Genomic DNA, 14,193 nt, shown 5'->3' on the forward strand with positions numbered 1-14,193 from the left:
GAGGATCTTATTAAAACTTGCAGGATACTGCAAGGCCTGGATAGAGTGGATGTGGAGAGGCTGTTTCCAATAGTAGGAAAAACTAGAACCTGATGGCACAGCCTCAGACTAAAGGGACGTTCCTTTAAAACTGGGGAGGGATTTCTTCAGCCAGAGGGTGGTAAATCTGTGAACTTTTTGCTGCAGAAAGCTGTGGAGGCCAAATCACTGAGTGTCTTTAACGCAGAGATAGATAGGTTCTTGATTAATAAGGGGATCAGGGGTTATGGGGAGAATGCAGGAGAATGGGGTTGAGAAACATATCAGCCAAGATTAGAATGGCGGAGCAGACTCGATGGGCCGAATGGTCTAATCCTGCTCCTATGTCTTATGGTCTTATATCGAATCGGGGCCATGTATTTAGCCTGTGTATACTGCAAAAAGTAATGACTGGATATCCACGAGCAGGATAGCAACAATTTTCTGATTGGCAACAATTTGAAGTGAGGCCCCTCCAGAACCAAGCCATGGAAAGTTCCCCATCCAAATCCATCGACAATCTCTTTCCATTAGTGAAAAAAACCAAAAGGGGGCTGCGTGGCGCAGTGGGTTAAATGCCGTTTCTTATTGCTGAGCCTTGGCTTGAATACAAGTCTACACTGAAGCTTTATGTTGACCTCGGCCACCTGAAAATTGCTTGTAATGTGGCTTGAAATTGCTAATCTTACTTAAGGAAACTGCACCACGGTGTCGTGGGAAATGGAAAAAATAACACATTGCTTTTGTTTCCTGAGTAAGCATGGTGTGCCAGAGCCGAAAGAGAGAGGCAGAGATTTGCTCCACATCTACCAACGATGTGCTTGTCCTGGATCTGCCGAAGACTGACACTTAAAATATAAAAAGGCGCCGTAGAAATTAGGAGCGTTCTCCTGACCTTGAGAAATTTGGGATGGGTGCCAGAGTCACTCGGTAAAAATGCCCCAGCTGTTGGTGAAGTGTTGGAGTTGTGCACTCAGGGCTTTGGCAGGCATTCCTTACCCTCCAGGCTCTTGACTCACCTCGTACTCCTCTTTGAACCCGTAGCCTTCGGCACATTTCATCTGAGTAATGTGCTGGAGCAGGTCTGCCACTCGGATGGCTGGATGGAGCTGTCCTGTTTGATACGGTACGTCCACAGGCTCTCGCTTCTTGTAGGGATGCGGCTTCACCAAGCTGTTGGCCTCGCTGGTAGCTGTGTGATTTTCATCTGCATGCAAACAACAAGTTATATTAGCTCTTCCTCAGCTCAACTGGTTTGTAAACGCTTCACTCCCTAAGTAAATTGCTTTCAGATTCCAATTAATCAAGCGATGTGAATCAACGTATCATTTTGTGTATTGCTTTGGATGGTAATTTTAAAGCTGTGGTTTTGCCATTCGCACAATTAGCATAAATATTAAAAGGGTATGTCTGGCATAGGTTTCAGGTTTTTCTCATGTAGCCGAAGGACAATTTGCTCCAATTATATTTATTGATCTCGGGAAATTATTACTTCTTCTTGCAAAAAGAATCTCTCATCTCGATCCAGGTAGCCTCAGATTTACAGAACCATAGATCACAGTTTAGCTCCGTTACGGAAGGAGTTATTTGGGGAGTTAAGGGGGAGAGAATTGCAGAACCATTAACAGCACAGCTTGAGGGAATTAGGAGAAAAGATGGAATATATGAAAGAGCAATCACAGACTCGGGATGACTGAATGTCTCTCTAGTGATTTATTTTCTTATGCTTCCGATGGTGGCTCAGTGCTGGAAGGTGCAAGTGGATAGTTAGTGAAGGGCAGAATTGAGGTCAGCTGAGATGCTGCTTGCAGTCGATCAGCCTGTCAATGCTCACTGCCTTTATTCATGGTGAGTGTCACTGGCTGAGCCAGCATCTGTTAGAGGGCATTTAAGTGGATCTCGACCAGGCAAGGATGACAGCTTTTTCAACACTGTTCAACTTTTAATTCCAGATTGTTATTGAATTCAAGTTCCACCATGGCAGATGGTGGATCATCTGCCATTGAATTGCCATAGTGGGATTTGAACTTGAGTCCCCAGATCTTTGCCCTGGGTCTTTGGTTTACTAGACCAGTGACAATACCACTACGCCATCACCTCCCCTGCATAATGGACATTGCTTTAAGGCTCTCGAGCGTTTGTTGGTACCAGCTAAAAGGATCAACACCTTGAGGAATGAAGAGTTTGCAAAAAAAAGAACAGAAATGGAAACTGTGTTTAAATGAGCCAGAGTTTCCTTTCTTGTTTGAAGGAAGCCATTTTTCTTGTTCAGGAAGTTAGGTTACATCATTTCCTGAGGCATTAATAATATACCATAGCTTTAATATACCACAAGCCACACGAAAGGTTCCTGCCCCAATGGTCATGTCAATAATCAAATAGGTTACAACTCATTGACAAGATGACCACCAGTAACCGTAAATGTTCAATATCCATCCCAAATACAAGGAAATGCTGTGTAAACGATAAGCTGATCAATTACAATGAAATCCAGGTCCAGAAATTATTCTCAGTTCTTTTCACTTCAAATGATCGAAGAGCAAAACAAAAGTGAATCAACATTTTTCTTCTGTTGAATAAAATACGCCCAAGTCAGATAGGTGTGGGGGGGGGGTTTCTAAATTTTGGGGCAAGGCTTCTTCTTTTTCTCAATTACCAAAAGAAAATCGACCAGGCAGTTTCAAACAGATCTTTGTTACATTTGTCGAGAACAATTTACAAATCGGCCTTAATTTCCAGCCTTGATTTCATTTTTTAAAAAAAAGAGAAGTATTCACAGCAAGCCAAATTACTGCACATCAGAAATGAAGATGAAAATGTTCAATGGCGCTCCAAGCTTAGCTCAAATAAAAAGTTACAATGGAAAGACCAGGCGCGTAAAACATTCAACGGAATATAAAATGGCAAGGGGGAGTCCATCAAGGGGTCGTGAGGGGGTGTGTGGAAGGGGTGAGGGAAGGGGTGGGATGGGGGGGGGGGGAGGGAAAAAAGGGGTAACGTCTTCGAACAGTTACTTAGCATGCCACGTAATGAATGGCTTCATGGATTGTCACACAGGGCATGAAATGCTATATGTCAACTGCCATGCAAGTCAACACACAACAAAACTGGCCAGAATCGGGTGAGCTGGACAAGCCGCCTCTGGTGCAGGGCAAGCAAGGAACTTACCATTTATAGGCACTTTTTTTTTAAAAAAGATACATAAGAGGTTAAGGTGGAGAGAAAACAAAAAGAGGAGGAGAAAAGGAAACAGGGCGTAAGCAACAATAATGTGAACATCGTCAAATATATTTTAAGATTAATTTTATATAATTTTAAGTATGAACAGTTCTTAACTAGCTCAGTAAAATATTGATGGAAAAGTTATATTATCGATAATTTAGTTTTCCATCCGGTTGCTATTTAAAACCCAGTACCCCACGGATGTCTTTAACACTACAATAATTGTCAGTAGTTGGTCAATCTGCTTGAAGGTTGCAGGGGACGCTCAAATTATCCAATAGCTGGAATATCCTCGAATTCGATGCTCTCTAGAGCTCAGTACAAATCTTTGGCCATGGTTAAAAACGGTGACAGATTAATCGTGTGGGGGACATTGCATTACAATTCCAATAGCAAGTCATGCTCGATTCCTTTCAACCAGCATTTCAAACAAGCCCAGTTGCATCATTTGCACTTTTGATGAAATAAACAAAAAGAAAAATAAGAGAAATAAGATCCACAATTTCATGGGAACTGATAGGCAATGTTGCTTTTCGTTTTTAATGCAATCTGCATCGCCAACTTCAAGATAACATCAATTGCAATGTGACGATTGTGTGCATCTGTGTCGCAGGTTTCCTACCCCGTTACTCCCTACTTCCCCTTTCCTGAGGGTGCGGGCTCTTACTGGAGTACGGTCCCATGGGTGCCAGCAATCATCCGGTACCTCAGAAAGGTGGCCACTCTCCATGTGTGAGTGTTGGCGAGCATCACATGAGCTGAGCCTAACCTCACGTGACGTCCACACATGCAAATTTCTCAGGAAGGGTGGGGGTGGGGTGGGTTAGTAACTGGAGAGCGGACAGGAGCAGGAACCCTGGTTGATGTTCTCCTCCCTGGCCCATTTCTTGCACCCCTTTCTTTCACCAGCTCACTCAACACAGACCAGGGATCAAATATGGGAACTTCCTGGGCACCAAGGCCCAGTACCATGCCAGGCATTGCATCAGGGAAGTATTATTTAAGAGAGATGCATTAAGTTAATTTCCTCTTTGCCAGGTAACAAATTAGATACAAGCCACTGTATTAGTTTATTTCATCTCCTTGAATTGCAGTAAACTGGGAAAAGAAAAGGAAAGATCCTCACCTAATATTGCAGTTGGCACGAATGGATCTGGTGACCAGTCATTAAGTAGAACCAAGACACAAGATGGTACCATACCAGAGAAAAAACTACAGTTAGTTTCCATCTTAATTTTCTATAAGCATTTATATCTTAAATCTTTATTAGAATGCACTCATGAACTGAAGCTCATGGCAGAGTGGTTAACTTTCACATTACCAGACTTATACTCTATACATAAACCTATCGGTTTGTCACAGTATCATTACACTGAAAGTAATGGATACCTGGATGTGACTGTAAGGACTAATTGAAGGGTTCAGAATATTTAAATGCCAAATTATGAACACGTGGAATTAATAACGAGGCAGGCATCCTCTATCTAATCCGTCACAATTTACATAGAAAATAATGGATAATTAGGCATGATTACAATAGGGTAATCTAATCAAGGCTTTACACTGTCTTGAACGCGATGGCTTGTGGAATGCCATAATCTTGCATTCCTTAGGCTTCGAGTTAGATCAGGCATTCTGGTGTTTTTCTAGATTTACTTTTCTGACATGATCGAGGGGGGAAAACACTGCGGAGCCAGGGAGACAAGATGTGTAGAACCAAATACAGATCAGATTGTATATGAGCTTTCCTTATGTCCATTTAAACCAAAACATTCCTTAAAAGCTACAAATTACTGTTGGCAATATTAGTGATATTTATGTGTGTGTTATTTTGATGGGCGAATTACTCCATTAAAAATTGATGGCAACATTAAAATACTGGATAGCTAATTGACTAAAGTCACCAACGGTAATTGGCAGCCGACAGAGTAATGACTGACAGTGTGCTCCATGTCTTCGTGTGTGATGACTGCCACTCAAAAAAAGATTAAGGAGTGTATCGTCGCTGCTCTACTTTTGTTAAGAAATAATCTGCAATTTATCATTCTGAGATTCTATGCCAAATACATATTCTGTTGCCGACATAAGAACACCCACTGCATTCCAAAAGTACGCTTTTGGCTGTGAGGGGCTTTGCAAAGCCACGAGGATGTGTTAAGCTCTTAGATAGATTTAATTTCCTTTTCCTTTCCCTTGAATAAGCTGTGCATTGTCTGATGAGCCTTTACTAATATCTTTAGAAATTATTAATGGGATGTGTAACATAAAATAAAAGGTTCAAAAATAAAACCTTTATTTACCAGGCATGAAACTTTTAACTTTGTAATCCAGTAAGCACTAGGTAGGTAAGAACACCCACAGATGCTGCCAGACCTGCTGAATTTATCCAGGATTTTCTATTTAATTTTATTGTGCTCTTTGCATTTTGAGGACATCCCAAAGCTCTTCAGAGCTAATGTACTGTTTTTGAAGTGCAGTTGTTGTGCTGTTTTGTACATTAATTCAAGGGCCTCCAAATGGTAACTGAGAAAAAATGACCAGTTAATCTGTTGTTGGGCGAGGGGAAAATGTTGACCTGGACCCTGGGAGAAGGCCTGTTCTTTTCATTTTTAAAAATTCATTCATGGGTTGTCGACTTTTCAGGCAAGGCAAGCATTTATCAGTCATTCCTAATTGCCCTTTAGAAGGTGGTAGTGAGCTAGCACTCCATGTGGTGTGGGTACACCCACGGTGCTGTTTTTGAGCAGTGCAAAAGCGGCGCCGCTCCTGATTTCGCCGCAAACGGGAATTCTCCTGCCGATCGATGACCGGAGAATCCTGTCCTACGATCTACATTTACTTTATCAATCCCTCTTAGTACTTTACCTACTTTGATCAGATCCCCTGTCGTTCTTCTAAACTCAATTTCCACAACTGTCATGAATTTTAATTTTAAGCATTAAAATGAGGACCGAATTATACGACTTTAAAATGGAAACTGGATTGAATCTGCCTTATCCCGGTCCAATTCCTCCTCATCCCATAATCCTGCATTATTTGAAGACTACAATATCCTTGACTCTCCACACGCTCGGTATTTGACTTTCGAGGCGTGTTCATCATGCTTCAAGGTGTCACACTATGTTACGTGTAAAGTTGTTTCAGAAAGGCTGAAGCATCTCTTTGGGGAAAGTGTTATGGTGCAAGTGACAGGCATGCTGGAAATCCTGGAGGAATGGACTGCACTGAGGCCACCCATGGTTTGGTCCAGCCACTTGAGGTACTGCTTCAATATACTACTTCTATTTGATGGTTATTCTGGCTGTGGAATGAGCATCATTTCACTTTAGTACGGCACCTCTGCCCATCTTCGTTGTGTTTTAGTGATGGTTGTGTACAATAGGCCTCAGCTTCCTGGTATCATTCTACAGCTCCCTACCACCTTTCAAGCACAGGTCGTACAGATAGCTTTCTTAAAATAAAGACATCTCGCAAGCTTCCTGGGAATAAGTAGCACCCAGTATGAGTCTGAGACTCAGAAAGGCAAACTATTGACACAATTTACTGAAGGTGGCAGGGCAGGTCGATAAAGCGGTTTGATAAAGCAAACAGAATCCTGGGTTTTATAATTAGAGTATAAAGTCCAAAAGCAAAGAAGTTATGCTAATGGACCGGTTTAGCTCATTGGGCTAGAAAGCTGGTTTGTAATGCAGAACAAGGCCAGCAGAGCGGGTTCAATTCCCGGCGTCGGCTTACCCAAACCGGTGCCGGAATGTGGCAACTTGGCCTTTTCACAGTAACTTCAACCTGTGACAATAAAAGATTATTATTATTAAACATTGGTTTGGTCCCAGCCAAAATATTTTGTGGAATTTAATGCCTTTGCCCGAATGAGTTTGGGGATGGTTTAATCGGATGGGTGGGTGACTGACTGTCCTGGGGTTTCTGGGATTTTCCGAGAATTTGGTTTGTTGTCCAGGGCATGGGCTTCCTGGCATGCCCAGCAAGTGAGTGGATTGCTCAGAGTGTCCGTGCATGCACAATCTGAGGCCAGCACAGTGTGATTGATCAGACACTGAGCCATGAAGAAGCAACATACTGGTCAGCACTCTCCTGTATCCGGATTTGGCAGGTATGTGGCTGGGGTTGGGAGATAGGGTTCGGTGGTGGTGGGAATGGACTCTGGCAGAGGGATGGGAGGGAAAGGAAGTGGGAAGGTTCCAGGTTGACAGCAGCAGCAGCAGCAACTCAGGCCTGATCCAGGGGGTGTGGGGGACGATGACGATTGATTTTTAAAATCGCGGCTTGTGTCGGTGAAACTGAGACCAAACGTGAATGTGGGAGAGACACATCCAGTTCAGATCCAGAAGGTTCTGGCACAACTGGAGGGTACGTGTGGGTGGGGTGCAGTCCAGGCAGGTGAGTGGGGGAGGGTATGCTCGGGCAGGCCTGATCGGGAAAAAGGGGCTCTGGGAAGGATTGATCGGAGGTTTCCAGGTAGTCGTGAAGGTGAGGGGGTTCTGGGTGGGGCCTGAGGGGCAAGGTGCTTCAGCAAGCATGAAGGGGAGCAGGATCTGGTCTGTAAGAGAGAGGGGGGCTGGCTGCTCCTGTGGTCTCGACAGCAAACCCTTCCCCCGCTCCTGCGGTGTCTCCAGCTAACTGCACTCACACTCCTGCAGTCCGGCCAGTACCCCACCACCTCCCAATACTCCTGGAGGAACTATCCCTTATCTTTCCCCCCCAGAGGTTTCACCCTGCTAAGGAGGGTGCTGGGTGGGACAGCCTTGATGCTCCACCACAAATTGAGGCCTGTCCATGGTTTAGCTCACTAGGCTAAATCGCTGGCTTTTAAAGCAACCAAGCAAGCCAGCAGCACGGTTCAATTCCCGTACCAGCCTCCCCGGACAGGCGCCGGAATGTGGCGACTAGGGGCTTTTCACAGTAACTTCATTGAAGCCTACTCGTGACAATAAGCGATTTTCATTTCATTTCATTTTCATTTCATTTTTCAATGCTCACTTAAAGACCATCTTGCCTTTGCTGCTGAGGTGGGTAGGAAATGAGCAAAGAAAGGAAGTGGTGCACAGTGCTGGTTTCACACAGTTTAAGTTCCATTAGCCATACCTAAAATCCTCATCAGCGGTGCTTGCAGGCTCCCAGGGAGGTCCCTCATTCAAAGGCACTCGGTGCCTGATCGAGGGACCCGACATCAGGAAGAGTGGCACTGAGAGCCACTACCCTGCCTTTGCTGTCCAACCACGGCCCACTCCCGCACTGGTTCCCTAGGCCATCAGGTATGTGCGTTACCAGCGGCAGCCACCACCTACCCGGTACCACCTTTAAGGGAGAATTGGGAAATTACCTGGTGAAATAAATAACCAGGCTCTGAGGAGAAGCGGGGGGGAGTGGGACTAGGTGAATTATTCTTACAAAGCTCAGGCACAAATACGATGGGCTCATGCCCTCCTTTTGTGCGTAACCATTCTATGGGCAGGATTTTCCAGCCCTGTAAGCCAGAGGACACCATCGTGAGCAGGATCGGAGAGGCCATGATTCAACTGAGCTACTGGTGGGGCTGCAAAGGCCCAGCCTCTGATTCCAAATTGCCTTTAATTGAAGACTCTGCCCTTCATTCTCCCCCTTCGAACCTGATACATGCAAATGAGAATATAACTCTCGGTGGTGCATTACTTCAGCAATTTGATTGAATTCCCCCGTGAAATACATAATCCGTCCCCTTACTTCCAACATCATTTGATTTGAGTGTATTAGCATTTGAGCACCATCTCTGAACACCAGCAGCGTGGTTCAGCTCAAGGATAGTTGTATTGAGCAAGTGCTGTGCCATACTCCAGACATGCTGCCTCCACCCTATCCATTCCAACAATGCTTTACACTGACATCAACTTCAGAAGCCACAGCACTGAAGGGGAAGGAAAGAGAAATACGGATGTATGGAGGAGAATTAAAGACAGTAAGCAAGAAGTGAGACTGAAAGGAGCCACCAATAAATAGGGCTACGGATCAGCCTTGCAGATTCAAAGCGGCAGTGGGTCTATTAAAGAGAAAAGCTTGATGCCTCCAGAGCAATATTAGCTTGATTCTCAAAGCGCATCACAGACTTCACTGGATGTTATGTTGTAACAAAACTAAAGGGTATCTATTTACCAAACTACAGTCTATTGTACAAGGGAACAGGGAGATATGAAACAACAGTCCTTGTGCTGGGAAGACAGAAGGTGAGTTGTTTTCTGTAGAATGAAATAGACCAGTGTGTAATAGTCTGGATGTGGAAGTGAATATCCTGCAGTTTTATTTCATTCTCTATGGAAAGCAAGGGACGTACATGTATTGCATTTATATGCAGCCTTTAAACAGCCCAAGGCACTTCACAGAAGCATGATCGCTCAGACAAAATATAATGCAAGGTTGGTAAAAGCTTGGTCAAGGTGGTATATTCTAATTGGGACTTAAAGAACGAGAAAGAGGTGAAGATGCTGCTTAAAATATAAATCTTTGACCAAGCTCTTGCTTACCCTCCTGTCCTAATACTTGGACTCTGAGCCAATCTTTATTTTCTCACTTGTTTGTGACGCCCCCATCGATATTTTCCTCTGCTAAATGTTGTTGTTGTAATCTCTCCCATCCCCCAGCCCCACGTATTCATCAACCTGGCAATGAATAAGGGTTCACCCATTCTTCATCATGCCACTGCGTAACACTGTGCTGGTGTATATTGTCCATCACATCTACTTCTTAAAGCCCAATGGCTAATTATGTAGGTAGAGTACCACTGTGTAACTGCAGTTTGTAGGCCAGCTGGTCAAAACCCACAGTTTATGATCAATTAGCTGATCTCAGTTAGAATGGCAGTATGACCACCAAAATCGACTTCAGCAACATTGGAAGACCCAAAATATCAGGCAGGGTTCCCATTCTTCGTTGTTGTCCAGTGGCCATTCTGCCACTCCATCCCTCCTCCCACTACCAGGGAGAAGCGGGATTGGGCTTTTCAGAGGCACTCCTCTCTCCTCCCTTCTGTGGCCTAATGCCAATAGTCCCTGCCGGAGCTAAGATAGAAAAAAATAAGGGCCAAGTAATGAAGAGCTCTGGAGCAATGAGTTCGAATCCCGCCACGGCAGCTGGGAAACTTTATATTTAATTCATTAGAGAAAATCTGACATTGACAGGTATCGACACTACTGGATTGGCAGAAAAACTCAGCTGGTTTGCTTTGAGGAAGGGAATCTGCTGTGTTCACCCAATATGTGAGTCCAGACACCTGACCAATATGGATGACATTTAACTGTCCTTTGGTCAAACAAGTTGCATTCGAGAATATTTCTCAAGGGCAATTAAGGCTGGACAACAAATGCTGTGGTTACCAGTGACACCGACATTCTGAGAATGAGTATGACAAAAATGCCCGCAGTCCGTTTGCGTACCAAAGATAAATTGTTGCTTTCAGGAGTAGAGGAGGGAAAAAGGGGCGTGGGGAATAATTTACGGTAGCAGGTGGTCATGTCCTGCTTGCTACTGCCTTTGGCACAGATTATATATAGAAAGCAGGGACCAGGAGCATTCTGGCTGTTTGCTCATCACTCTTTGTAACTGTAAGTGTACCTGGATGTGTGTGATAATAGATGAAAACTGCATCATTACACTTGGGGCACTTATACTAATGGATAGGCTGTCAGCATGGAGAAAAACAAAGCTTTAAGAGTGTTACTCTAAACAGGATGATGTGGCACACTACATTATGCACAAGTGGGAAGAAATACACAAAACCGGAGCTTTTCATTTGTGCAGAACTTGGCGAGCGATGAAATCAAAACAACTCTTTGTGCTGCAGATAAACAGGCCCGTATCCAGGAAACAGGCTTTTGTTGCTAATGGATGTATCAAGTGCTCACACCATCAGCTCTTTAAGATGTCGACGGCAACAAGAATGACTCTTTACAGTTTAAAATGAAGGCCATTGTTCAGAAATACAAAATGTCTTATATTCCACTTTTCTTTAAGTTAATAAATTCACTGGCTCAACTCACACAAACCTATTTGAAGTCCCTCAAAAAGAGGGTTATGTTGAGGAATATCCTCATTCTTTCCCATCCAATGTGCCCAAAGGTGAGTGGGAATTTCCCATTGGAAAGTAACTGGATATGCTGGTACTGATAAAGGATGAAAACTTAATGGGGTAGAACGTAACTTTGCATAATAGTGTAAGATGCGTGTAATGATTGTGGAAGTAAAACTGTGGAGAGTTATTAAAGGCGATCCTGAATTGCCACTGCACAAAGTTAAAATCAGCCCCAAGAAGCTTCTGTTCTGTGCTTTCTAAATGCCAGTAAATTAGTTTGGTTCTCTTGATGGTTTGATCAAGGTCCAGTTCAGCTTCCTCTGAGCTGATCTTGGCTGATGAGTTCCTTAATAATCAAGTATTAATTATATAATTGTTCATAATTCTAAAAGTTCAAAACTTTTTGTGTTACAGATTGCCACACCAACCTGACGAAAACATCTATTAATGAATTATTTATTCTGTAATTGTCTCACAATTAAAGCTGAATATTTAACTGATTTTTTTTTTTTGTTAAATGTTTTTTGTCAATTTAGCCCAAAATGCTTGATAGCATATTAATTCAAGCTACAAAATGATAGTCGTACTAAAACTTTTGATTTTGAAATGACCAACGAGATGGAAAGGGCACTAGAATTGACCTTAGATTCCAGGGTGGTTGACACACAGAGCATTAGCCAAGGTTCTGCTCCTGATTTCTATCCAGCTTCATGACTGGAAGGTGAGGATAGGATTTAGCTCGCCTGTGACAGAGTCAGAAAGCTGTTCTATCTTTTTTCACACATGGAGATCAATGTCAGCACTCACACCTGAACAATGGCCACTTGAAGGAGGCACCATGGGACGATATAAGTCAGTGCCTTCGGTAAAGAAGGGGAGAAAAGTGGGGAGGCACATTTTAAAAAAAATAATGCAATTATCCTGTTTTTACTTTGCCACAGGATACCAAATGTGTCGTTTTCAAAGTGGAATCAATGCATCCTGTAAACTACACATGATCCTAAGTTCCACTTTACATTTATACAGCTTATGCGATTTGCAAACTTTAGTTTTGTTTTGCTGCTATCCCGGCACCCGTGAGACCGATAAATCGTACATTTGCCTTAAAATGATTTTCAAACCTGTGGTACAAAGTGAATATATTAAACCCAGGAGTAACATGTGATCAATCTCCCCAACTGTAAGACAGATAACATATAACTCAACGGCAACTTGGTCAGTCACGGGCTATGGAACGGATTTAGTGTTGGGTTGATTGATCGTGTTTCACTGTTGGCCATGGCATGACGCTAAAAGGAAACAATAAATCCGCTGCTAAGGTGCAAGAATGACTTCAGTAGCACTTGTTTAGTCACAGACCCACCAGCGAGGGACTACTTGACCTGCCTACAGGTAGTATTTCCCACATATTGGAGAAATTTTTTTTTTCTTCAAAACAATCTAGAACTGAACATAAAATCTTAAGTGTATAATGATCTCCTCAAAAGCAAAATGAGACGACATTATGAGAGCAAGAAACTCAACTACCTGGGTAGTAGGAGTTCTGAATCGATGGGCTCTTCGGTGTGTTTGTCTTCACAGTAAACGAAGATGGTGAGGACATGGCTGAGACAAAATGAGAAAGAACGGATCAGTGATTGGCAGAGTTTGGAGCTGTCTCATTAAATGATGGAATGTCTTATTAACTCACCTCTTCCATTCAGATTGTGCGTATCCATGAAGGAGAAAGCCTCGTCGCAGTTAGTACCTTGCTCGGTAAAACTCTTGTCCATTGAATTCACCATCACAGTCATCTCCTGCCGGGTACTGCTCAGGGTATCTTTTCTCTTCTTGGCTAGTTTTCTTGAAATTAAGAGGGAAATAGCACACAATTAACCATGGGGCTTTTCACAATAACTTCATTGAAGCCTACTTGTGACAATAAGTGATTATTATTATTATTATGAATGAAACACAAGCATCTGAATTCCAGATTAAGTAGAAATGACCTGAATTCCAATTAATTATAAAAGTTCTCAATGTCCAATATGCCCTGAAACTAATTATATTGAAATTTGAATTCTCCAAAAAAAACTCTACACTTAGGATAGCTTTGAGAAACAACTATAAAACAAAATGACAGCAGGAACAAAGGAGTGTACAAGGATCTTCTTCTCTAACACAGAGAATATTTATTCTGCAGGTTTGAGATTGGTGCAGTATTACGATTCTTTGCTGAGTTGGTGCTAAAAGGAATTAAATAGGAATAAGAAAGATGACCACTCGGTAATGATTCCTTTTAGTTTCACTTCACAGCGGGGAGGTTACAGGCACTACATTTGCAAACTCCTGAAGGAGTTCACTGGTCCTACAAGCTACCGTTGCCCATTTCTGTCTTGTTCATGGCAATTCTCAATATATGATTCTGGACAGCAAGTGCTGACAAGCTATTAATCATAGCCAAGTCAGGGCAGCACGGTGGCCTAGTGGTTAGCACAACCGCCTCGCGGCGCTGAGGTCCCAGGTTCGATCCCGGCTCTGGGTCACTGTCCGTGTGGAGTTTGCACATTCTCCCCGTGTCTGCGTGGGTTTCGCCCCCACAACCCAAAAATGTGCAGAGTAGGTGGATTGGCCATGCTAAATTGCCCCTTAATTGGAAAAAATAATTGGGTAATCTAAATTTATTAAAAAAAATAAATCATAGCCAAGTCTAAATCAATCCTCACCTGGAATCTACACACAAGCACCTCCCAGCGAGGGTTGTAGGATAGCTATCAGAAGGGACCAAACTTCCACTTCCCAAGTGGTGAGGACACCAGTTTATAAAGAAGCGTTACTAGGACAAGATTCTGGTGGTCCAGCAGTCAGCCTTTCGATTTCCGCAAGCGGGAGAAAGTCAATTCATTGTCCCCTCC

General features: G+C 43.2%; 1 protein-coding gene across 9 annotated transcripts in view; it reads right to left on the minus strand.

The window, feature by feature from the left end:
• LOC119972279 (receptor-type tyrosine-protein phosphatase mu-like) overlaps positions 1 to 14,193 on the minus strand; it is a 985,231-nt gene that overhangs the window by 179,206 nt on the left and 791,832 nt on the right. For 4 of the 9 annotated variants that reach the window (XM_038808713.1, XM_038808720.1, XM_038808719.1 and 1 more), the window contains 5 exons: positions 12,990 to 13,141; positions 12,827 to 12,904; positions 4,367 to 4,393; positions 3,187 to 3,198; positions 1,038 to 1,225 (listed from right to left, as the gene is read on the minus strand). In XM_038808713.1, the coding sequence (XP_038664641.1) occupies positions 1,038 to 1,225; positions 3,187 to 3,198; positions 4,367 to 4,393; positions 12,827 to 12,904; positions 12,990 to 13,141 (457 nt within the window). The remainder of the gene's footprint in view (positions 1 to 1,037; positions 1,226 to 3,186; positions 3,199 to 4,366; positions 4,394 to 12,826; positions 12,905 to 12,989; positions 13,142 to 14,193) is intronic. The other 5 variants (XM_038808716.1, XM_038808721.1, XM_038808718.1 and 2 more) reach the window with 2 other exon arrangements.

This window comes from Scyliorhinus canicula, chromosome 10, assembly GCF_902713615.1.
Source record: "Scyliorhinus canicula chromosome 10, sScyCan1.1, whole genome shotgun sequence".
NCBI lineage: Eukaryota > Metazoa > Chordata > Chondrichthyes > Carcharhiniformes > Scyliorhinidae > Scyliorhinus > Scyliorhinus canicula.